Source organism: Lissotriton vulgaris, chromosome 7 (assembly GCF_964263255.1).
Source record: "Lissotriton vulgaris chromosome 7, aLisVul1.2, whole genome shotgun sequence".
Taxonomy (NCBI): Eukaryota; Metazoa; Chordata; class Amphibia; order Caudata; family Salamandridae; genus Lissotriton; species Lissotriton vulgaris.
The window spans coordinates 1,742,812,229-1,742,831,425 of record NC_141695.1 but is presented as its reverse complement, the minus strand read 5'-3'; the positions used below and the strand labels follow the sequence as shown (position 1 = coordinate 1,742,831,425).

Sequence of the window (19,197 nt, the reverse complement as noted above, 5' to 3'; positions counted from 1 at the left end):
CAGACATCTGCGGCCTGAGTTCGCCAGATCTGCCAAGTATAGAAGCACATCATCTGCGTAGAGGGCGATCTTATCTATGTGACTCTCATTCCAGGCCCACCCCCGGATGAGGCGGTCATGCCGGATGAGCGTTGCTAGGGGCTCCATCGCTAGCGCGAACAGAAGTGGAGACAGGGGACACCCCTGGCGCGTCCCTCTACGATTCGGGAAAGCCCGTGAAAGCGTCCCGTTGACGAGTATACAGGCTCTGGGGTTCGCATAGAGGACCCCAATATAGCCGCAGAACCGCGGACCAAAGCCCATTTCACTCAGCACGTCCTGTAGATACTCCCAGCCCACCGTATCAAAGGCTTTCTCGAAGTCGAGAAAGAGGAGGGCCAGATAGGGGGAGAGAGGTGGGAACGATGGGCCAAGGCCAGATGGAGGCGGCGGATGCAGTGACGGGTTCCTCTGGCCGGCATAAATCCACATTGGTCCGGAAGGACGTGGCCTTGAAGGAAGGACTTAAGCCTCTGGGCCAGTATTGCGGCGAAGAGCTTGATTTCGGTATTGATGAGTGAGATGGGGCAGAAGTCCGCACAGTTCGCCGAGGGCGGGTGGGTCTTAGGAATTACCACAATCATGGCCAAATCCGACTCGAGGGGGAAGGCACCCTTCTCTGTCACATGGTGGAAGAGACACAGCAGCTGGGGGGCCAGAGTATCTCTAAAGGCCGCGTAGAAGTCCTGAGGGAATCTGTCTGGGCCAGGCGTTTTGCCCCGGTTCAGAAGAGGGATAGCCCTTCAAGACTTCCTCCAGCGAGAAGGGAAGTTCCAAGGATTCTGCATCTTCCGGAGCGAGGGAGGACAAGCGGACGCCAGCTCCGTCCAGAAGGGTGGTTAAGAGTGCCTCCAGAGGGCGCGCTGAGTAGAGGCGAGTGTAGAAATCAGCAAAGGTCCCCGCAACTGCCCCGGAAGTCACCTGGAGGGTGCCGTCCGGTACACGAATCTCCAGAATGACGCGGTGGATCCTAGGGTAGGACACCAGGTTGTGAAGGAGTTTACCATTTTTATCCCCCCAGCCATAGATCGGCGCTACCGATGAGCGCCACAGTTGCTGGGACGAATCGAGCGAGACCTGGCGAATCTCCTCTCGGATCACCGCTAATTGCCAGGTGGGGTCCACTCGACCACTCGCAGCCAGTTCAGCCTCGAGCTGGGCTGCTCGGGACTCCAAGTCCGCAAGTCGGGCCAGCCGATCTGCTCGCTTGGCGTGGACCAGTCCCCTCGCCACTCCAGGGATCACTGTGTTCGAGGCATGTGGGCTGCTGAATTCATATCTGTGCATAGATCGCCACCTAGTGTTGGGTCCGGATGATTGCACATTGTTGTCCTGGAAGAGTCTTCGAAGTATCACAAGATAGGTGGCTCCTCCCCTGGACTACAGTGCGCTTGGGCATCAACTCCATCCCCAGATTGTTTTTTTCCGCCATTGGGTTCGGATGTGTTTCGGTTCCCTCTGTCGTAATCGATAGTTGTTTTACTTGTTTTACTTGAGACCAAAAGGTCTTTAGGACTCGCGTCGGTATTGTCTATCGTTCGGGTTCGTTTGTTTCATCGACTCCGAACCAACACTGCCCTTCCGCGTGCTTTCGGCGCGGACGGGCCTACACGACGCTCCAGACTACTTTCATCATGGAACGAAGTCCATTTAAGAGGTGCCCGGTGTGTGCATCCAAGTACCCACATATCGACGTGCACCCAGTGTGCAATAAGTGCTTGTCGCCGGACCACGACGAGGCCAAGTGTATGGCCTGCTCCAAGTTCCGGTCGAAAAAGACACTCAAGCTCCGCCGAGCTGCAAGACTGCAGGCCCAGCGATCGGCACCCCCTCCGACGGACATCTTCGACACGGAGGATGTCGGCGACGACACTATCCAGGATATCACAGAATCTAACCCGGCGTCTGAGGTCGTGGACAACTACGACGCGGAAGACGAGGATTTCGAGGAAGTCGTCGAGGAGGTAGGGGACGATGACGGGGCCATTGCCACCGTAGAGGATAGCTCGGAAGAGGAGCTTCCTCACACTGACTCCGGGGCCAGCCACCATTCTAAGGCCCAGGCCGAGGGATCGCCTTCGGGCCTTACCCAAAGCCTTGATTCCCGTCCCACGGCTCCGCCTTCCGGCCCGGCCACGGACATTGATACGGCACCACTCACGATACAGAAACCGAAAGTGAAACCATCGTGAGACCACGAAGAAGCGGCAGGACGACCCCAAGTCTCTCACTGCCCCGCTTCCGCTCGACAAGGCCAAGGGGGCAGCTGCGTCGGCTCCGAAGACTGCGTCATTGGTCGCCGTCCCAAAACCAGCTTCAGAAGACTCTCTCGAGCCAGTGCGTCCCTCCGCCTCGTTCACTAAAAAGGTCACAGAGTCCCTTCAGCGTATTAGGGAGGGGGCCGCGGCAGTCGAGCCGAAGGACACTGTGCCGCCCAAGCCTATCCAAAAACCGGTGAAAACGACAACGCCGATTCTGTTCACGTTGCCGCCGAAGACGGCGCCGAAGGCTTTCACGGCAAAACCTGGGGCCGGTGTGCCCTCGAAGTTCTCGTCGACGCCGAAGGCATCGTTGGTGGTTCCAAGCCCGCGCCACCAACCACTGGCAGAAGAAGAGCATCGAGAAGTGATCATCGACGCCAAAACAGGCAAGCTCTCTCTCCTTAAAAGGAAGATCACCCATGAACCGGCATTAGAACATTTCCAGATCCCACTTAAGAAAAAGATGGACTCTGCTGGTGCCTCTGCCCCTATGGAGCCTGCATCACCACAAGGCCATGAACTTTCACCCACTCATTCTAATGCTGAGGAGGGTGATGGTGGTGACGAGGATGAGTATGCCTATCCAGTCTACTCCGACCCAGAGGATGTGACTGAGCCTTGGTCTGCTGGTGGCGACCCTGGAGACCCACATTCAGGACAGGAGCCTCAGCTTTTTTCAGCAAAGACTTCCCCAACTGAGGACTCTGCAGCTTTCAATGCTCTGATTCTGCAGCCAATCATGACGTCGATCTCCATGCCGACCCAGTAGACGTCGATTTTCTTTTTGACACCTTTTCAGTCGCTGAAAAAACTGTAAAGACTTTGCCAATGCTAAAAGGGGTGTTGAAACATGCGCCAGAGGTCTTTAAGGAGCCCACCCGAGCAAGAGTCGTCAACCCACGTATTGACAAGAAGTACAAGGCAGCGCCCACTAATCCAACTTACATCAAAGGACAGTTGCCCCTGGATTCCTTAGTTGTCTCCAATGCTCGCAAAACAGCCAACTCACAGACTACGGGTGATGCTCCTCCCCCAGACAAGGAATCAAAAGTGTTTGAGGCTTCGGGGAAACGTGTTGCTGCGCAGGCAGCCAACATATGGCGCATATCCAACACACAGGCGCTACTTGCACGTTACGACAGGGCACACTACGACACTCTAGAGACCCTTCTACAGCACTTGCCAGATCAATATAAGGAAGCAGCAGAAATGTTGATACAGGAGGGGAAGCTTATCACCAATGCTTCAATTAAGTGCGCTCTGGATGTGGCCGACACCGCTTCAAGAGCAATAAACACTAGCGTTCTACTGCGTAGGCATGCATGGCTCAGAATATCCGGTTTCAAACCAGACATTCAAACTACCATCCTGAACCAAACTGTCAACCCAGACCACCTGTTTGGCCCAGAAGTTGATACCACCCTCGAGAAAATGAAAAAGGACACCGACACTGCTAAGTCTATGGGTGCCTTGCAGTCCCAGCAGTTTCGGGGTGGTTCCTTTCGTCGCTCCAATAATAGAGGCACCTCGAGGGGTCAACTGTCACAGTCGACGCAATTCTATAAGAGTAACACCCAACCCTCCTATACCAACAAGGGTCGGGGTGGATACCGTGGCAACAACGTCAAAGGCAGAGGACGTGGTAATAACAGCTCCAGGTCCTCCACCGCCAACAAACAGTGACGCCTTGTCACTGCCCCCCGACCACGCAACACCGGTCGGGGAGAGACTCCAGCAGTTCCTGCCCGTGTGGAAGTCCATCACCACGGACAGGTGGGTCAGATCTCTTATCCAATATGGTTATTGTCTGGAGCTTACATACACTCCACCCAACATACCCCCATAGAGCCGTCCTATGTCCGGCGAGCACTTGCACTTGTTGCAGCAGGAAGTCAACGTCATGCTGCAAAAAGGAGCAATAGAGCTCGTGCCCCTGCAGGAAAGAGGTACAGGGGTTTACTCCCTGTACTTTCTGATTCCAAAGAAGGACGGATCCCTCAGGCCCATCCTAGACCTCAGGCCTCTCAACTTTTACATTCTGTCAGAACATTTCCATATGCTCACGCTGCAGCAGGTTCTCCCACTGCTTCAGCAAGGGGACTTCCTGGCGACTCTGGACCTCAAGGATGCGTACTTTCACATTCCACTGCATCCTTCACACAGAAAGTACCTCAGGTTCACCATTCAAAACCAGCACTACCAGTTCAAGGTTTTGCCTTTTGGGGTCACCACAGCGCCCAGGGTCTTCACAAAGTGCCTAGCGACGGTGGCGGCGCATCTGAGACGTCCGAACATCCACATCTACCCCTATCTGGACGACTGGCTCATTCAAGCGAAGTCGGCCCAGCAGTGCGCCGACCACGTGTCCCACACCATTCACCTTCTGCACGATCTGGGGTTCTCACTGAATTACCCAAAGTCCCATCTCCAGCCCGCCCACATACGGCAGTATCTGGGTGCGATCATAAACACTCTGGCGGCCACTGCGCAGCCGAATTCAGTGAGAGTCAACAGCATTCAGTCGCTGATCCAAAGATTCAGACGTCAACACTCGCTTCCAGCAAGAGTGTTCATGCAGTTGATAGGCATGATGGCCTCCTGCATCTCCATAGTCCCGCACACGAGACTACATATGCGTTCGCTTCAGGAGTGCTTAGCACGTCAGTGGACTAAGGCTCACGGGCAGTTAAAAGACCTAGTGTTGGTGAGCCGTCGGGCATACAACTCTCTGCATTGGTGGAATCCGCAAAACCTTTGCAAGGGCCGACCGTTTCAAGAGCCTGTGCCGCAGATTATCCTGACGACGGACGCTTCTCTCCAGGGATGGGGAGCGCATGTACTCCAATACACAGTGCAGGGACTATGGACGCTACAGCAGAAGAAGATGCACATCAATGTTCTGGAACTGATGGCGATCTTCATGGCCTTGAAGGCATTCAAAGTACATCTGTGCAACAAGGTCGTGTTGATCCGGACGGACAACATGACGGCCATGTACTACATTCAGAAGCAGGGGGGCACACACTCTCCGCAGCTGTCTCATCTGGCTCAGGGCATGTGGAAGTGGGCCATTCAGAGGAACATTTTCCTCATGGCAGAACATCTCCCAGGCAAGGACAATCAAATGGCGGACCTGCTCAGCAGGCACAGCCATCAAATGCACGAGTGGGAGATACATCCATCAGTACTCCAACCGTACTTCCAAAGGTGGGGTCATCCAGAGATCGACCTGTTCGCCACAAGGGAGAACACAAAATGCCAAAGCTTCGCCGCCAGGTTCCCACACCCGCAATCGCAGGGCAATGCGATATGGATGAACTGGTCAGGCAGATTTGCGTACGCTTTTCCCCCAGCACCTCTGATACCGCTGGTGGCGCGCAAGCTCAGGCAGCACTCGATGACTCTCATCCTAGTTGCTCCAACGTGGGCTCGCCAACCATGGTACACCACGTTTCTGGAACTTTCCGTGGTACCGCATCAAAGGCTTCATCTCACACCCAGCCTTCTGACGCAGAGCCATGGCGACATTCAGCACCCAGATCCGCAACAGCTCAACCTGGCGATCTGGCTCCTGAAGTCCTAGAGTTTGGCTACCTTAACCTTCCTCCCAATTGTATGGACATAATTCGGGAGGCAAGGAAGCCCACTACTAGAGCATGTTATGCGGCAAAATGGAAACGGTTTGTCATCTATTGCGCAAACCACAACATTGATCCACTAGATGCTTCTATTCAGAACATCATCTGTTACCTGTTCCATCTATACAAGTGTAATCTGGCATATACTTCCATTCGCATTCACCTGTCTGCGATGGCCGCATACCTCCAAAATAGACTGCACCTTTCGCTTTTCAAAGTGCCTGCCATCAAAGCTTTTCTGGAAGGCCTCAAAAGAGTCATTCCGCCACGGACTCCACCAGCTCCTGAATGGAACCTCAATGTGGTTCTTACAAGACTGATGGGTCCTCCCTTCGAGCAACTACATTCCTGCGAGATTCAGTTCTTGACATGGAAAGTGGCTTTCCTTGTAGCAATTACATCGCTACGGAGGGTTAGTGAACTGCAAGCCCTCACAATCCAAGAGCCTTTCTTCCAAGTTCATTCAAACAGGGTAGTGCTCCGCACTAACCCTAAATTTCTACCCAAGGTTGTGTCTCAGTTCCACATCAACCAAACCATTGAGTTGCCGGTTTTCTTTCAAAATCCAGAGTCACTGGCGGAGCGGATGCTCCACACCCTTGACGTTAAACGGGCCCTAATGTATTACATTGATAGGACCAAGGATTTTAGAAAGACTAAGCAGCTTTTTGTTGCCTTTGCGCCACATCACAAAGGTAACCCTATTTCCAAGGCTGGTATTGCTAGGTGGATCGTGAAATGTATTCAAATCTGCTATGCAAAGGCAAAACGCACTCTTACAATTCCACCAAGAGCCCACTCCACCAGAAAGTTGGGGGCCTCTATGGCTTTCCTTGGAAACATTCCCTTAGAGGACATATGTAGAGCAGCCACATGGTCTACCACACATACATTTACTAAGCATTACTGTGTAGACGTGCACTCCAAACAGCAGGCAGCTGTAGGGCAGGCTGTTCTCAAAACACTTTTCCAAACTGCTGCAGCTGGCACGGGCGGCCGCCGCTAATGGAGGGACTGCTATGTATTCTATGCACAGATATGAATTCAGCAGCCCACATGCCTCGAACTGCAAATGCTACTTACCAGTATGCATCTGTTCTTGGCATGTAGGGCTGCTGACATTCATATCGCCTGCCCTCCTCCCCGGCGCCTGTAGCAGCTGCAGTGTTCACATATCATTTCATGGCCATCATTCACTGAGTTTCACTCCATCTTAGCCACAATGGCTAAAAACAATCTGGGGATGGAGTCGATGCCCATGCGCACTGTAGTCCAGGGGAGGAGCCACCTATCTCGTGATACTTCGAAGACTCTTCCAGGACAACAATGTGCAATCATCCGGACCCAACACTAGGCGGCGATCTATGCACAGATATGAATGTCAGCAGCCCTACATGCCAAGAACAGATGCATACTGGTAAGTAGCATTTGCATTTACCGGCCTCCCATAGGGTCCCCGTCAACGGGACGGAACCCTCATTGGTGGCGAAGTAATGGGTAAGTTCCTGGCCCAGTTCCTCCACCAGAGCTTGATCTTGTAAGAACCAGGCATTCAGGCGCCCACCGCACGGGGTCCCCCCGGGGTAGAGCCCACACAAAGGGAGACCGGGGAATGATCCGACAGCCCTCTTGGCAAGATAGTCATCCCGGAAATCAAGTGGCAGTCCGTGGCCGGGAGCAGGAGAAGGTCTATGCGGGAGTGGGTGTGTTGGGAGGCCGAAGTATGAGTGTATTGTGTCTTACGTGGGCAGACATCATAGAGCCCCAGGGCAAACGCCCAACTCGAGAGGGCCGCCGCGCATGAGGAACGGGTCGCTGAAGGGGGACCCGACGTATCCCGTCCCGGCTGCATAACAGCGTTTAAGTCGCCGCCAACCATGGTAAGGCCGGGTGGGAAATCGGAAAGGATATGCGCGAGGGAGCGCAGCGTCGGGGGCTGGAGGGCAGTTGGGACATATACATTCAGGATGTTCAGAGGGCAAACTTCCATTACGCCAGAGACTGCAACATATCGCCCCTGCGGATCGCAGTAGGCTTTAGTCAGGGTGAAGGGGAGACCTGTCTGAAGCATAATCGCCGCCCCCCGGGACCCGCGCTGGAAGCCGGAATGCCAGGCCGTCTTGAATCCGTAGCGAGCTAGGAAGTGACATTGGGTACCTAAGACGTGGGTCTCCCGGAGAAGGAGTACATCTGCTGAGAGGCGATGTGCTGCTCGGAGGACCGGAGACCATTAACATTCCAGGAGAGAACGTGGAGGGGCCTATTCAGAGAGTACGCCATTGGGGGAGGTAGGGACGTGGGAGAGCGCCAGGGTAGTAGGGGAGCGCGCCACAGGGGTAGGACCCAGCACATCGCTCCGGGACCAGGGAACAGGGTGCGCAGGGGTAGGACCCAGCACATCGCTCAGGGAACAGGGTGCGCCGTGCATCCGGGGCATCGGAGGGACATAGGGACGGGGGGGGCGGCAGCCCGCTGACCGCACCTTAGATGGCCCAAGGGGGACCCAGGGTTGCCAGAGCATCGGTGTGCCATAGGTGAACGTCGGACAGAGCGTGTCCACCGTAGAACAGTAGTAGGAAGAGCTGCTATCAGCCGCTCGAGAGTGGCAACTATGTAAGCCGAAGAGCGGCCACACAATACAAACCTGAAAAAACAGCCCATAGGCGGGCAGAACCAGTAACCACAGGGGAGACACCGGCCCCCCCTCCCGACTCCCCCCCCAACACCCCCCACCCTGCACTTCATAACAGGAAGCATCTGTCGCCCATAAGTACAACATCCCAAAAGAAAATCCCTCAGTAGAGGATGGAAACTAAACTGAAACAATTAGTTGGGAGCAGTGGCACTAGTCCAGTGTCAATCAAGGGAGGACCCCCTCTGTAGTGTCGGATGAATAACAACAGCCGTAAACAACGAAGGTCAATTAACAACCCCATACATTGTCCGTTATCTGCATAGTCATCCAAGACAGCGTGATAGAAAGACAAGGATGAGAGAAAAATACAGGCGTAGGAAGAAAAGAGAGAGTAGGAAGGAAGAAGAAGGGAATGAAGGGGAAGTGCAGGTGGGAAGAAAAACGTGAGTGAGACATATTGCCGTTAACGGGTTGGATCTCCATTAGGTCGCCCACCCCCCGGGCCTCCGGCAAGACCTGGGCAAGCGTTCCCCGCAGCTCGGCCGCACAGGCGACCTCTGGCAGCGACACATCACAAAGCCAGGTTCAGGCCTCTGCCTCCTGTGGAGAGTCCCAGATCACCGGGCTGCCGGACAGGTCCGAGTCCGACCTAGATTTACGCCGGCACATGTCCGAAACCAGGGGCTCATCCGTGGTGGTTGCAGAGGAGTGCCCCACCTCCGGGGGAAAGCCACGGTCCGAGGGGGGAGGAGACGGTCGCTGCCCAGTCCCTCCAGGCGAGTGAGAGGCATCTTGACGTCGGTGGCCTCGTCTGCGGGACCCAGTCCGACGCCGCCGCGGCTTAGGCCCCTCAGGGGCGGGGCGGACGCCAGATCCTTTGGAGGGGGAAGGCATCCGCCCCGGCAGAAGGGGGCGCTCCGCCGTGAGCCAAGTCCAGATGGCCTGCGGGGTATCGAAGAAGTAGGATTTGTCCTCGGAAGAGGACCTTGAGCCGTGCGGGGAACAGGAGGCCGTATCGCAGACCCATCGCCCTGAGCTTCTGTTTGACAGCATCATAAGATTTCCTTTGGGACTGGACTTCGCTCGAATAGTACGGGAAGACCATAATCGTGGAGTTCTGGAATCTCAGGGGGCCTAGGGTCCCTGGCCGCACCCAGGATGGTATCCCGGTCCCGGAAGTTAAAGATGCGGAGGATGAAGGTTCGGGCAGGGCCTCCAGGGGGTGGTTTGGGTGCTAAAGAGCGATGGGCCCTCTCTATGGCAAACCAGGGGTAAAGTTTCTCTGTCGGCATCCAGGAGCGGAACCAGGCCTCCAGGAAGTCAGCCACCGGGCCTCTCTCCACCCCCTCCGGAAATCCTAGGAGGCGTAGGTTGTTCCGTCGGGCTCGGTTTTCCACGTCCTCCGCCCTATGATGGAGATCAGACGTCAGGGTTTGAAGGCGGGCCACTTGAGTCTTGAGAGTGACCAGGTCATCTTCCGTCGTGGATATGCGGGACTCGGCTTCAGTATGCGCGCCGTGGCATTTCTGAGGTCTTGCCGGATTCTGGCGACGTCGACCCGTAACCCCCTAATTTTGGCCTCCACCGATGTCTGGGAGGCGCTAATAGCCTGGAGATTGTCGACAAGTCCCCGCCCTCCGCCCCGGAGGGCAGAGGGGGTCCGGTACCGGGGCCATGGTCCGTCTTGGTGAATTGCTCCATATGTAGTTGGGAGGAGGGGACCGCGGGCTGTGTGTTCTTTCCCCTGACCATGGCTCCTCCAAGTGGCAGTCGATCAGTCCAGCGGGCTTCGCCGCACGATCTCGCGGAGGGCCCCGCTATCCGGTCCTCGGGGAGGCCCAGGCAGCCGGGTGCCCACGGCAGAGCTTCAGGGACTTCTCCCGGCAAGGGCAGAAGAAACACAGAGGGTCAAGGTGCAGAGTGAGAGATCAGGGGGGAATCTACAGTATTCCAGGTGGAGGGAAAACAATCCAGGGGGGGCATCCCAGTTCCAGTGCCCCAGGGTGTAGGGCCTAGTCCAGGCGTAGGGGTTTGAGCGGAGGTCCTGCAGCGCAGCTCCGGGGCCCAGGGCGGCCAGATGGTCCTCGTCGGTGGCAGCAGCGGAGCAAGCAGAGTCCAGGGAGGCGGTCAGGGCCGCCGCGAGTCTCCCTCCACCGCAGAGCCCCGGGAAGTCATTCAACTGAGGCAGCAGAGGAATAAGGCGCCTCATGCCTCCAGGTCCAGTAGGGTGGCGGGGTAGCCCAATGCGAGGCGCGACGTCACCGCAATGAGGGACAGCCAGCAGAGCGGTCCACAGGCCCCAGCGGTGCCGCAAGCCCCCACAGCACCCCAAGCCCCCACAGCACCCCAATCTCGGGACAGCAGGCACGGTCACAAGGCGCAGGCCTACAGGGCTGCAAGTCGGGGGGCTCAGCGGGTGGACACCTGTCCGGATCACAGTCCCAGGGCTTCAGGTGCAAGCAGGCGTCCCAGCAGGGCAGAGCAAGGGGCCAGGACCCGGTGGAGGGCGCGTGGTGGGACCGGTTCGTGGTAGGGCGAGGGGGGGCTGTCGCTGCCCGTGTGGCACCCGGACTTCAGTGTGGCAGCCCACCGGGCGGCCTGCAGGCAGGAGCGAAGAAGGCCCCCCACCCCAGATCCCCTCCCACCCGCCCAAGCCGCTCCTCACCTGCTCAGGCTCAAGGCCAGGTCTCTCCGGCGGCACTGCCAATCCAAACGCCGGGGGCAGCCTCACCAGCGCAGCTCCGCCACCAGGGCCACGGAGTAGGCCCCGGCCTCCATGCGTGTCCTCAGGCTGCGGCCCCACGCGGCAGGGGGCTGGTTCCGGGGGGGGGGGATCCGGTGTAGGGAAGCCGCTCACCCTCCGCGGCAATATCTCGGCGGCCCCTGCTGTCAGCGGGCCGCAGGCGGGTTTCGAGGCCCCCCCCCCCCCGAAGTACTCCGCAATCACCAGCGCTCTGGCGGGCCATGCTCCAGAGCCCGCCACACTCCAGCAGGCACCGGTGGAAAAGGAGGATCCGGGCCCCTGGAGGATGGGGTCCCCCAGGGCTAAAAATAGCCTGAGGAAGGGGGCCAGGCACACACCCCTCTGCCAAAATTACTGCCAGTTATCCCCCCTGGGACCTGGCTCACCCGGAGGGGCATTAAAAAAAAACCACAAGTTTGTGGTAAAATGTGTTTTGAAAAAGGTTTTTGCCCCCTGCCGGTTTCCTGTGGAAGCCCACCACCAGAGGTTTAGGGTATTCGTACACTGCCCCCTTCTCGCTTTTTTTTGCGGTCGGATCTACGGAGCATCTGTGTCCCTAGATATACATAATTTTGTTTCTTAAATAACTCCAAAACTACTGAACAGATTTACACCAAATTACAACAAGCATTTGCAAAGCAATAGGTCTCGCATTTGCGAGAGTTTAAGCTATTGGAATTGTAAATGACAATACCTTTAATTTATGTGTTGAAAACCAAAACATAAATAAAAGGCATTGTCATTTAAAAAGCCAATAGTTCAAACTCGCCAAAATGTGAGACCTATTGCATTGCCAATGCTTGTTTAGCAAGAAGTTCAAGAACTATTTCTGTAAAATGAAAAGTGATTGGGAACGTTGTTCCCATTAGATCCTGCTCCTTTAATCACTGAGGAGTAGGTTTGTTTTATTCATTTTTTTAAAAGGATTTTGTGATACATGAGATGCGCACACACACACACACACACACTCACACACGTGAAAATGTGTCCCACTAGAAGTGTATTAATAATACATATTCAACTGTTTATTTCTACAGTGCAAAGGTTGCATACCACATTAATACCAAATTTCAGCCTAACTTGAGAAATCGCTGCTTACTGCCTCACAGTTCATGCTTCTGTGGAACTTAAATGACTAAAGTTAAAAACACCCCCTTCATTTCCTTTCTGTTGCAACACAACCCCTAGCGCCCCATAGCGCCGGGACACCTCTTTGGAGGTAGCTGTTCGCGCTTTACAAATGGCTGTATTATTATTATTCTTTTGCCGACATTCAGAAAAGATGTGAACTAAGAATTATTTTCTTGAAAGTCTGCTAACTGCAAACAAACATTTAATGAATTCTGTGATTAGCTACATTTAATTTAATTTCACTCATTCCTTCTATGAGTGATCGAGCTGCTTGTTTTCAGTATTTTAGTAAAACAGATTTCATGCAGCATTATTGTCTTTGGGCAGTTTATGATTTAGTAATGTGTTTAAAGTGACCAGAGAGGTTTTTAATATCTCCCTTCATTCGATGATGGCAAAATGCGAGGGGGGGGGGGGGGGGGAGAGTGGACACCCTTCCCCCCACACACATCTTCAAAACACCTTAATATGTTCAGAAAATAATGGATATGAACAGACCTTTTATTCTGATCTGCATGACTGGATTCTGCTATTAAAATCATAAATATGGATTTATGCCTCAGCAAATCTCCTAGAAACCTACACTATGTCATCAAAAAATCAAAAACTCCCCTAAAAATGATTTGGGAAGTACACCCCCTCCCTGCATCCATAAAATGACTCAAACCATCCTTAAATATCCCTTGCCACATATCAGGAAATTGTTTTAATGAAAACATTACCTTAACTAGGAGTTGACGAATTCCAGTTATGGTCTCTCTAAATTAGAAACACAAAACGTCCAAACTTGTGTTTTCTGGGGGGCCGTGTTAGTGTTGGGGACACAGTGGATATTAGCTGCTAGTCACCAACATCCATTAAAAATAACAAACTTTATTAATTAATTTTCATGTTGCCCAATTCAGGCGGCTCGTCCGTGTTTTATTATTCGGTAGTCTGATAAACAATACAACGGTTTTATTTGTCTCAAGGCATGGTAGACAACTTACAGGGCTGCTGTGTGTAGGGCAAACTGTTGAGTATTATTTACCACTTTACCCGGTTCCTGGTCACACAGGGACGCTCCAATATTTATTCATAAACACAACATCTTTTTCTGCTGTTTCTCCGAGGTGCCTGGTTTAGCTGCTTCTGTGTGATGGACAGCCCCTGTCGTCTGACGTCACGGTGGGCGTGTGCGGAGGACAGCCGGGGGCCGTCCGAACCGCGCATGCTTAGACTTCATTCGCACAGCGGGGGAATTCCAGCCACAGCGAAGCGGTTAAACTACACACGTTTGTTGTGCTCATTTTGTTTATGCCAGTTGTAACTAGTTGCCGGACTTTAAAAAACAGGCATTTGCAATGCAATTGGACTAGCATTTACGTGAGACTATTGCATTGCATCACGGACAATGGGAGGGGAGGGAAGCACGGACAGTGGGAGAAGGGCGGTGGAGGAGGGAGAAGGGGGCAAGAAGACCCGTACAAAGTAGTGTTTATAGTCGAAATAACACGTACCCTACTGTGTAACACTCGAAGTCAAGGGGCCAATAGCCATGGGAGGGTACAAATGACAACATGGCCATATTAAGGAGGGACTAAGAAGCTTTATAATCAATCAGAAGGCAGCATTTACGAAAGACAATTCACGAGCCAATTAAAAACATGGGTGGAAGGTGGGCGGAGCTTCCACTACATACCCAATTAGTGCATGCCTCGCAAAGCGAGCAGCACATGCGGGCTGCCGCTATGGTCTCGACCTGAAAAGCGCTCTTTCTGAACCAAGAGCTCGCTTTCTGCCAAATTTGGACTAATTCCGTTCAGCAGTTCAGCTGTAGTAGTGTTCAAAATCTTATATATTTGTATTTGTATGTTTTTCCCCTTTCCTAGTGTGTATTGTAATGGTTAAATCAAACCTCGAGTGTGCTGGGGGACGGTTGCTCCTTCATGTGGTTGTGTCTGGATACTCAGTAGCCTTACTGGAAGCGAGAGAGAGAGACTCTTAAAGTTGTCAGGGTTGTTCCCTAGAATCTGTGTATGTTGGTGGGTACTCTGGGCCCTCTGGTTCTCATGTTTTCTTATGTCCTCTTTTATCACTACAGAAGAGCGAGCGAGGGCAGAGGCCTTAGAGCGAGAGGCTCGCGTGAGGCAGGAGATGCTCGAGCAGTCACAGCAAATGCTGGCGGATCAGGAGAGAGCCCACAGAGCGCACACCCAGCAGCTGCAGCAGAAAATGGATGAGGATCGAAGAAAGCTAATTCATGAGCAGGAGATGGTGGTCGCCCGGAAGCTCCAGGTACCTCTTTTTCGGTGTCATATGTATGCTAATCCTGGCACCCGAAAATCACGTTAATTCTCACTCGCCAACTTACTCTCGGCAAGCCATGCACAAGACAACACTCTGTCACACGGTGGTTAGGGGGATTTTTCCAGAACACGCCAGCAGAGCAGAATTTATCGCCCACCTCTAGTGCTAATGCAACATTATTCACAAGCAGCATCAGACATCTGTGAGACCAATCATCAAGATATCGTTACAATTCTAAATCACTAATCAGGCAATTGGTAAACATGGCTCCTGCATTCTAGTTGCAAAAAAAACCTCAGCTGTGTTTTCGGGTTCCCCGTCGGGGATGGCCACAGCCTGACCTGCATCCTATTGGGGGCGCAGACATGGAAGAGAAGGGGGACATGCACTGAGATAGGGATAGGAAAACAGCTTCCTCTATGGACTTACGTGCATCTTCTGTAAACTGGGAGCCCTAACCGGGATTGGGTGCTCTTCTGCTGTCATCCAGATTAGTACATGCCCTGTGTATATCTTCACGTTATATTCCTATACCTTATTGTAGTGTAGCTTCGCCACTGGCATGTACAGGCTGTGGGTTGTCAGACTGTCCCAGGTGCAGGTTATTTTAAAGGGCTGAGCATCCACAAGATGTCTGCACTGAAGCTAACACTCCTTTCTATCTGGTCCTTGTTTACGATCTGTCGGTGCTCATGGACGGTTTTATTATTATTTTACGGAGTTTTATATAGCGCAAACTTGACCCGAAGGTATCTGGTATCAGAGCACTTCACATAGCACCAGTTGCGTTACATGAGGACACATTCATTTTTGTTGGGCACAGGGAGATTAAGTAATTTGCCCAGAATCACAGAATGTTCAGCATTATTGTTGGTTCCCCAGATTCGAGGTCGACCGCCCTAGTCTTTAGGCCAACACCTCTCCCCATTGGTTCTAAAGTGTATAAATTGAGGGCACGAAAGTCAGAAACTATTGGACTTTCAGTGCCAGTGATCAGGATGCACTGAGGAAATGGCCGAAACGCCAGTACTCTAATCTACGGTATGCTGTATACATTCTGCCAAGGTCTAGAACACATATTAGGTACCACCTGCATGTATTGGTGCTGGGTAAATACAGGAAACCAGAAGGGATCCCCATAATATTTAGTGTATTGTGGCACACAGGGTGGCATGCCAGGCTGAGGGCTATGATAGTTAGTATACACTGCAGCAGGGGCTGAAAACTGCAGTATCTAGCATGGGTAGTGCAAGGACCTGAACTGAAGGCCTTCATCCAATTGCTCCACTGGCCACGACTGCGCTTTGGGACTCACATGACTTCTTGTCTTCTCTTTTGTTTCTACAGGAACAACAGCGCCTCCTCCAGGAAGGCTTCAACAAGGAATCCGCCCGCCTGGCATCTGAGATTCAGAGGGTCCAGCAGCAGATCCCGAGACCGCAAAAGAAGTCCAAATGTGTCATAAGTTGAGAAGTCTGGAGTCCTGGCAGGACATGGTGAAACCGTAATAAAGACTGAGCGACAGCTGGAGACAATGATCTATCTGGGGGTGGAGAACATTCAGACAGATGCCCACAGAAAGAGAAGTGGAAGCCACGCTGCCTCCTGGACCTCCAGTACCAATTGCTTACTTTGTACTTGGATCCATCGCCAAAGAAGCTTCCTCTGGATCAAAGCTGTATTCTCTTGAACCCTGTACCAGGAGCAGGTCCCCCTGTACTGCTCATCTGTGTATTGATACATATATAGGAGCACCCCAATCTACTCTCATTATCCACACCTTCAGAGAGCACGCTGCCTCATTTCATTTATAAGCCTCACCGGCACGAAGAGCACCTCTCGCTGGCGCCACTAATCCTGCTGCACCTCACCTGTCCGATTGCACCTCATTTGCAAGGGGTTCAGCTTTCCTGCCTGCAGCTTTTCTTATTTTGGCAGATCAGATCAAGGCCTGGCGAGTCTCTGAAGATCTGCCTGTGGTGAGGTGCAGTCTGACTGGTGAGGTCTGGCAATGCACTTCATTGTGGTACCATTTGTATTTATGAAACCGCTGTAGTTCAGATGGCCTAGTATCTCCCTGTGGCTTAACCCACACGCTTGGGACGCGAGCACTTGAAATAAGTCCACCCTACGGCTGTGTGACTACCCTACCTCGCTAAACTCCATCCCAACTATTTCCAACACCCAAATCACATCTCAAACACAAGATGCAGGTTGACATAGCAGGAACTTTAAACTTGAACCAACCCCTTGTACTAAGCACTGTGCTACCTCTATTGTTTGTACGGAAGTGCCCACAGCAGTTCAGACTGTGGTGTTATACTATCCAATTGCCATAATGCGTTCATCCACAAATAAATGGGATGTTTAGCTCCTCACGCGACAAGCGCAGAATTCTGCTCCCCTTCACTTTCCTTTACTCCGTCTGATGACGCAGCTCTGGTAAACTTTGCCTTAGTTTCTTCAGATGAGTGAGGCAAAGTAATCTGCAGTGATCTTAGAATTATCATGGTCAAATATCAAAATATGCAGTAGAGGCACTTATAACCCAGTCTAGAACAATCAACCGTAGGACCCTAGAAATACCCCATATGCTCTCAGGAATCCAGGGGTATGAAGGGAATTTGTTAGAGGCATTCTCGTGCACCTATTTGCCCTAGACATGCTATGCTGAAGCACCACGCCTCACAGTTCCTAGAAGGTATAAAGTTTAGGAAGCATAAATTAAGAGGTGGCACAAGAGAGGGCTGAAATTGTAAGAGTTAAGGAAGTGGGAAAGGGTGGTAGGTAAGAGAAAAAGCACTGAAAACAAGTGCATGATAAAAAGAAAAAGAGAAGGTACAAATGCATAACTCAAAGAATAGAAAATGGGAAAGAGGTGACCTGTTGATGGAATGGAGAGAAGATTTATACCTACAAGCGTTCCAAAGAGAGAAGGGAAGGGAGAGGCAGAAGGCAGAGAAAGGGTGTCAGTCACAGGGTCCCCCTGCCTCTCTTCTCAGAACTGATCCTTGTGGTCGTTTCCAGTGATGCACTAAGTGGTGTGACGCAGGAACAGATTTTACAGGCGCTTTGAACCCACACCCTCCTGCAGTTAGGAAGAACTCTAAACTGAAGTTCTAAAAAAAGATTAGAGAGTTATAGAAATTAAGTGGAAAAATACCACCTGGACGAATCTGATTTAACCAGTGGCAGTCATAAATTTGCAAGTTGTAATCATCTACAGATGCATGCTAAGGACACGTACTATACATACAACTAATGCTGTAATGTGTTTGGGTGACACAGTGACCGACATGACTGGAGGAGCGTACTTCATGTACATGCCAGCACATACTTTCAATAAGGTGACGACGTGTACTGTCTTTTTTTTTAATTCTATTTTATTAACCAGAAAAACACACAAAATGCTTCAGAAACATTAGAATACACATAGCATGTCGGTGTGTACTGTTAATGGAATTTGCTCATTATCTTTGTGTGAAGCTGATTTACAGAAAGGTCTTTACACATGGATGTACATTGCAGATGTAATTTGTTTTTTGCATCAAATAATAAATGTATTAGATCCAGATGTGGAGTGTGGTTACCAAAGCAATGGTATTTTAACTGTTGATTGAACAGGAACGGACAGGTGTAGGCCACATGGAAATTAAGCCGTAACTCTAATCAAGTTAGAAAATGGAAGAAAAAGTTACTCACCTGTGTTAACGATCTTTCTGGAGGATACTCTATTTACCTGCAGATTCCTTTCCTTAGAATAGTCTCAGGCATTAGTCTGGATACGAAAAATCGCGTCGCCCATAAGGGGCGCTGGCTCCACATTGACGCTGGAAGTAGCCCCATATTACATCACCAAAGCCATACAGTGACCATCGGTTCCCCCTGTCGTGTAGTTCCTACCAATGTGAAGGACCTGCGCATTGTTTGGACAACATAGACTAAGGGCTTGGTGTCTAGACTGATTCCGGACACCCCGCAAGATATGTTGGCCTACAGACCAGCTAGCTCACAGTGCCACTGTAAGCCCCCCTAACCTACCAGGAAGGAATGGTTTCTGGCAACCACTTAACATGACAACAATGACCCCCTCCGGGATTGTGGAAACAGTACAGAACCTTTCGTGCAGTCCCTCATGCTAATTTATTCTCAGAGAAATATACAGAGAATATACAGTGGTACGCTTTCAATAATTATTATTTAACCAACGTTATTCTTGCATAAAATACGTGTGCTGCAATGATTAGTAGACGGAAGTAGATAAACATGATTACAAGAGCCAAAAGTGTAAATAGAAGATATACTTCTACCGTGGTGTTAAAACAATGTGTTTATGCAGGCATAGAACACTAGGCAGTAATCAAGCGCTCTCCTACGATGTGGACGCTACTTTGATTGCACTTAAAGTGTGTGTATGTGTAAAGCCAAGAATCCCCCAAGGGACGAACCAACCCCATTACC

The 19,197-nt window shown here is 51.9% G+C and overlaps 1 protein-coding gene across 4 annotated transcripts in view; it reads left to right on the top strand.

Moving 5' to 3' along the window:
* LOC147706552 (guanylate-binding protein 2-like) overlaps positions 1-18,310 on the top strand; it is a 161,001-nt gene extending 142,691 nt beyond the window's left edge. For all 4 annotated transcript variants that reach the window (XM_086933023.1, XM_086933022.1, XM_086933020.1 and 1 more), the window contains exons 19-20: positions 14,531-14,724; positions 16,084-18,310. In XM_086933023.1, the coding sequence (XP_086789149.1) occupies positions 14,531-14,724; positions 16,084-16,206 (317 nt within the window). In that variant the 3' untranslated portion in view covers positions 16,207-18,310. The remainder of the gene's footprint in view (positions 1-14,530; positions 14,725-16,083) is intronic.
* Positions 18,311-19,197: the final 887 nt, after the last annotated feature.